This window comes from Eurypyga helias, unplaced genomic scaffold (genome assembly GCF_000690775.1).
Source record: "Eurypyga helias isolate BGI_N326 unplaced genomic scaffold, ASM69077v1 scaffold21588, whole genome shotgun sequence".
NCBI lineage: Eukaryota > Metazoa > Chordata > Aves > Eurypygiformes > Eurypygidae > Eurypyga > Eurypyga helias.
In genome coordinates this window covers 8,133-13,618 of record NW_010265292.1, presented here as the reverse complement: position 1 = coordinate 13,618, position 5,486 = coordinate 8,133, and the positions used below count along the sequence as shown (strand labels likewise).

Genomic DNA, 5,486 nt, shown 5'->3' with positions numbered 1-5,486 from the left:
TGTGTCCTTCAAGGGTGGTGGCAGGCAGGGTGATGGTGGCTGTGGCTGCAAAGACAAGTGTGTGTCCGTGGCCAGCATCTTGTGGCTCAGTGCTGCTTAGGTGAGCACAGAGCAGCAGGAGAGTTCTCGGTTTGGGGTGGAAATGGGGCTGATGCACAACTCCACGAGATTGGTAATGGGCTCCCTCTTTTCTGCGTGCTAGATTCTAGCTCAGAGGAGGAAGAAGAGGAGGATGAAGAGGAAGAGGAGGAAGCAGAGGACTATGGGACGGACGGCACCGACAGGCTTTCATCGCCGGCCCTTGATGAGAGCGGCCTGGGCCTTCTAGCAAGGTTTGCTGCCAGTGCGATGCCCAGCCCCATCGTTCCCCCTCCGCTCTCCATCATCCAGCTGGAGGCCAAGCAGAAGGCGAAGAAGAAGGAGGAGCGGCAGAGCCTGATGGGTGAGTTGCATGGTTAGGGTGGGTGCCATGGGAGCACAGGGAAGGTTCAGGAGGTCCCAGCTGTGCTGCGAGAGAGCAGGGCATTACCCAGACACTGCCTTGCCCTTTCTTTGCCTGTGACTGCTTGGTCCTGATGCCGAAGGCGAGGCGGATTGCCTGGCAGGAAAACAAGAACCAGTCATGGGTATGGCAGATTTAGCAGCTGCAGTCATCGCTTCCCTAGGGGCAGTTGCCTCTGGCTTTCTCAAAGTTTCCTCTTTTTCCTACTTGGCAAATCCCTAACAGTCATGCTGCAAAGGCAAGTGATGGGATACTGCATCCCCTTGAACACAGTGCTGAATGCAGTGAAGTGCTGTTACATTTTAGGGAAGGAAGCCTGTGCTAAATGCAGCTGATCTTACATACCCAAGAGAAGCAGAGACACCCAGGAAGAAGAAAAACCCCTTCAATCAGCGCATCCCATCAGCTTCCTCATAGAAACCGGCCAGTGAGACTTGGAACAAACATGCCTTCCTCTGCTCATGTGTTTGCAGTGCCAGACCCTGTATTTCTGGCCCTGTCTCTCTCTCAGTTTTGATGTGTTACACATAATGGGAGTTTAATTTCTTCGCCTCCCCGTGCCCTGCTGCAGAAGTGCCCATTGGTGACATCGTTCCCAGTCAGACACATCCGTTTGGGTTCCATTTATAAATTCTCTATTAATATTTATTAAGTGATAATGGAATTTATAGCATGCTTCAGAATGGAAAATGATGTCTTCCTCGGGAGCCTGTCTTGTTTTAGCACTGTTTCCATGCTGTATTAGGCTTTTGCCAACTTGTTCCAACAGCTTCTGTTAAGAATTTATCGTCTTGTAACCTGCCCTCCTTGAAACTGGAAGCATCTAGAAATTGCCTCATGCGGCGGTGAGGGAGGAGGAGTGTTGTAATTTCCAGTGGGGTTTTCATTTTGAGCCTTGCCAGCTTTGATTTTGACAGCCTCGCTCTTTTTCTGTTCGTGCTGGGGCTGTCTCAGGGGAAGAGGTTTGGGTAGGAGATGAGAACAGGTTCCCACAGACTGACTTCACCCAGGAAACTGAGCATATTTGGGAGCGAAAAGACTGAGAGAAGATGCTCTCCATGCTTGTACCGTGTACATTTTCACCTTCCTGTGTGAATATTGTTCGGTCCCTTGTGTCCTTTCTCAAGGGTCTCCTTCACACAGTGGTTACCACAGCAGGGGCCGCTCACCGTTGGGCTTGAGAAGTGTTTCTGCCAAGCTCCCTGGCATGAAGCGAGGCCTGATCTCAGACCTTGCTGGTCTGAGGGCAGAGCCACGCGGATGTGTGTGCGGAGAGGGCAGATCCACGGCAACTTGGAGGAGGATACAAGAGACCTTTGGCTGATGCTGGTTTTTGGAGAGGGAGAGCCAGGTTCTGCTGATATTTGCACACATCTTCTGAGGTGCTGTGTCACCCCATGAGGTCCAGTGCCCTGTAAAATAAATGGATTTAGAAAATCTGGACTCAGTCTCTTGTTCCAGCATAAACTTACTGCATCAGTTTCTTCCTGGCTGTATCCCACTGGTGGCACAGTGCCTGTACAGCCACAGTGCCTTGCCTACCTCCTGCCCGTGTTGCTGGGTGTGTAGGTGCTGCCTCAGTTTCTCTTCTCCCCCTGGAAACGTGTGGTCTTGGTCTCCTTTATCAGCTTCTGAGGAACAGAAGGTGGTGAACTTCTTGGCATTACTACAGTATTTCAGGCCTCTGGGTACTGCTGTGCCCGTGATGCTGAGCAGAGGCCAATGTGAGGGGATTTCCATTTGCCACGGACAAAAGATCACTTACCTCTCTTGATTTAGGGTGATTACCTGAGCCAATAAAAAGATCTGTGCTGTTTGTTGGCCAATGGGAAAAAAATAAGCTTGAAATATGGGATTATTCAATTTGTGAAAGAGCTTGTTCTACTGAAACAAAGGTGAGACTGGAGAGGACTCCCACCAGGAGGGGAGGAAGGCTCGGCTTGTGGGTTCGTGCTTGGCTTCAGCTGAGCAATTCCTTTTTGTGGAGGGGCGAATGTTAGAGTGTCTTTTTTGTTCAGAGCTTCCCTGCAGGGTTTTGGCTGTTGGGAGAAGGGAGAAAATGGAGGCAGGGAACATGCTGAACCACGCTGCCTGAATGGGTGGGCTCTGGTTTGGGGCAGGGGAGACTTATTTTCAGGGAGGCAGAACTGCAGATCTGAGGGATGTGGGGAAAGAAGAACAAGCAAGGGCTCTGTTGAACAGGCACAGCATCTCCCATGGAGCCCAAAAGCTTCCAGCGGGATGTGACCCCTCTTGGCTCAGCCAGAGCTTTGACTGATGGTTAAATCCTTTGCACCTAGGGACAGAGTTTGAATATACGGACTCGGAGAGTGAGATCAAGATCAGGAAGAAGTCACCTTCAAGGCTGCTGCGGGGAAAGAAGGGGCCGCTGGAGGCAAGCAACATCCCGCCAAGCCAGGCCCCCAGCAGCCTTGACTCTGGATCTGGGAGCGCCGACAAGGCCAAACTTGGGTCTGAGAAAGGCCGCAAGCTGAAGAAATTCAAGTCCCCCAAGGACTTGAGCTTTGAGTTTGGGCTGGAGGCCAGCGACGATGACCTGTGGAACCGACGCCGGAGCGAGCGGATCTTCCTCCATGACGCCACCACATCCTCGGCCATGCTGACCCCCACGGCGCCTGCCAGCTCCACTCCTGTCTCCAAGCCTGGGCGCTGTAGCAAGGGGGCACCCATGAGCCCCAAAAAGGAGGGCAGCAAGGGGAAGGAGAGGAAGGAGCTAAGCAAGGTGAGGAATGCACTGGCAGAATTGCTGTGGGACCCTTGGGAGGGGAGGGTGATTAACTCTGCCAGGGCAGAGGAGGGCTGAGTCCTGTCTCAGTGCTGTTTGGCTGCCCCTTGTCACCCCTGCCAGCCCCACGTTTGCCCGGAGAAGCTTTCAGGCTTGGATCTGACGCACAGGGTAAAAGCCTGTTGTGTTTGAACGGGGCAGATTACTTGTGTCACCCTCTCTGTCCCAAATCCATCCTGCTTGGATTGGCCAGAGAGGACATCCTACATTAAAATATCTGTGAAATCTCTCTTCTGCTCTGCATGACCTTACCCACTTGCTGAGCTGTACCCCATGCTGGCCTTTGAGCCTGTTCACCTTTTATATGGTGGCTTCTGAGGGCGGTCCCTGGCTGGTGGTGGCAGTGATCTCTGAGCTGCTGGCTCTCCTCCTTGGCTGAAAGCTCGGCTCCCTCCGGCCCCGGTTCGGTTCATGGCAGCGTTACAGAGCAGCAGTGATTGTGGGGAGAGTTAGACAAGTTAGCTGTGACATGAAACCAGCTGGGATCTTCTTGGAGCTTTATGGGGGAAGGTTTGATGGGCAGGAATTGTTCTCCAGGGTAATGAAAAGCTCTTCCCAAAATGTGTGAAGCTTGAAAGCAGAGCTGGGAGATGCAGGATGTGGTGCGGTCAGCGAACTAACTGCTGGCTGAACATCATCCCACCTGTGCACAGCCTGCTTGGCTCCACCTTTCCCCTCTCCCCGGGCCCAGAGCTTTACCTGTCCTCTCTTTACTGATAGGAGTGTTTCCTTTTTATTTTTAGCAGCGGAAGAAGGGTAAGGAAACACCCTGCTGCTCCTCCTCCTCTTCCATGTCTCCTCCCGGCATCCCTAGCTCACCATCTGATGTTCGTGTCAGCCTGGCGACTGCCCTGGGCTCCGCCAAGAAGAGCAAGGCCAAAGTGAAAGCCAAGGAGGTGAAAAAAGAGGTGAGAGGCTGATTCTAGTCTGGGTGAATTGGAGGGTTGCTGGGAGAGCCCTGCTCCTTTCCTGGGCTGTTGCAGTGTGAGGGAGGGAAAACAGACATGCAGGTTTTGCTGGATGTGTTACAGGCAAAATGCTGGTTTGAGTAGCCTAAAATCCAAGGGAACTATCAGGTAGTACCTGCTGCTCCCATCTGGTGGTTGGCTTCATCCTTCAGATTAATGAGCAGGCAGGATTTTCTCTAAGGTTTCCAGAGAACCGTCATGGATAGCAAGGACTGAGGAGACGGTGATGGAGTTGCCCTGCTCAGCTCTGGGTGGGCCAGGTCCCTGCTGGTTTCTCCATTGCTGTAGCCTGTCCTCTCACGTGATGGTCTGTGTGTAACAGCAAGAAATGGATCGTGGGGCTTTGAGGTGAAATTGGAGCAGTGCCTGCTGCCTCTTCAGTGAAACCAGGGCCTCAGTAATGCTGTGCAGGGAGTTGGTAAATGCAGAGCAGAGCTACAGCTGTCTGCTCCGCTGCATCTCTCCTAGCCTCCAGGAGGGGCTAGGGTGTGTGAAACAGCTTTTGGTCAGCTATCAGTGATGCTTGGGAATAAACCCAGAAGAACAAAGGTCTTTGTTCAACCAAAAAGCAAGTTTGACTATACCCACTTATGTCCCTGTGTGATTAACATTGCTGAGGAAGGAGACAAGTTTGTCGCGGTATCCTTAGGTTATTTGTTGCTGGAGAAAGGTGGGATGGGATCAGACTGTTGCCTGTTGTCCAGCTGCTTGCTTTCCCGCAGAACCGAGGGAAGGGAGGAGCTGTCAGCAAGCTCATGGAGAGCATGGCAGCTGAGGAGGATTTTGAACCCAACCAAGACAGCAGCTTCTCGGAGGATGAGAACATCCCACTGAGCATGCTGGTCGAGCGACCACCCACACCAGGTGAGGGCAGGAGCGGCCTGGGGGCTCATGGTACAGGTAGAGGAGCTGGGCAGGTTTCCCAGGGCTGCTTAGAGGAGGATTGTGATGCTTTCACACACTGCTCATCCAAAGCCAGGAGTCCTCAGGGTGGAGGTAACACTTTTCCGGTCAATTTGGCATGCCAAAAACAAGCTTTATCAGAGTGGCCCACTGTGACATCTAGATGAAGCCCAGTCTCTGAGCTGCCCTATTTTCATAGAATCACAGACTGGTTTGGGTTGGAAGGGACCTTAAATGCCATCCAGTTCCAACCCCCCGGCCACAGGCAGGGACACCTTCCACTAGACCAGGTCGCTCAAAGCCTCAT

The 5,486-nt window shown here is 52.7% G+C and overlaps 1 protein-coding gene across 1 annotated transcript in view; it reads left to right on the top strand.

The window, feature by feature from the left end:
• Positions 1-202: 202 nt before the first annotated feature.
• The window catches only part of LOC104513371 (trinucleotide repeat-containing gene 18 protein-like), a gene marked incomplete at its 5' end in the record, with an annotated part of 13,362 nt that continues 8,078 nt past the window's right edge, over positions 203-5,486 (top strand). Inside the window, 4 exons of the mRNA XM_010156695.1 lie at positions 203-442; positions 2,803-3,245; positions 4,055-4,216; positions 4,999-5,140. Of these exons, the coding sequence (XP_010154997.1) occupies positions 203-442; positions 2,803-3,245; positions 4,055-4,216; positions 4,999-5,140 (987 nt within the window). The remainder of the gene's footprint in view (positions 443-2,802; positions 3,246-4,054; positions 4,217-4,998; positions 5,141-5,486) is intronic.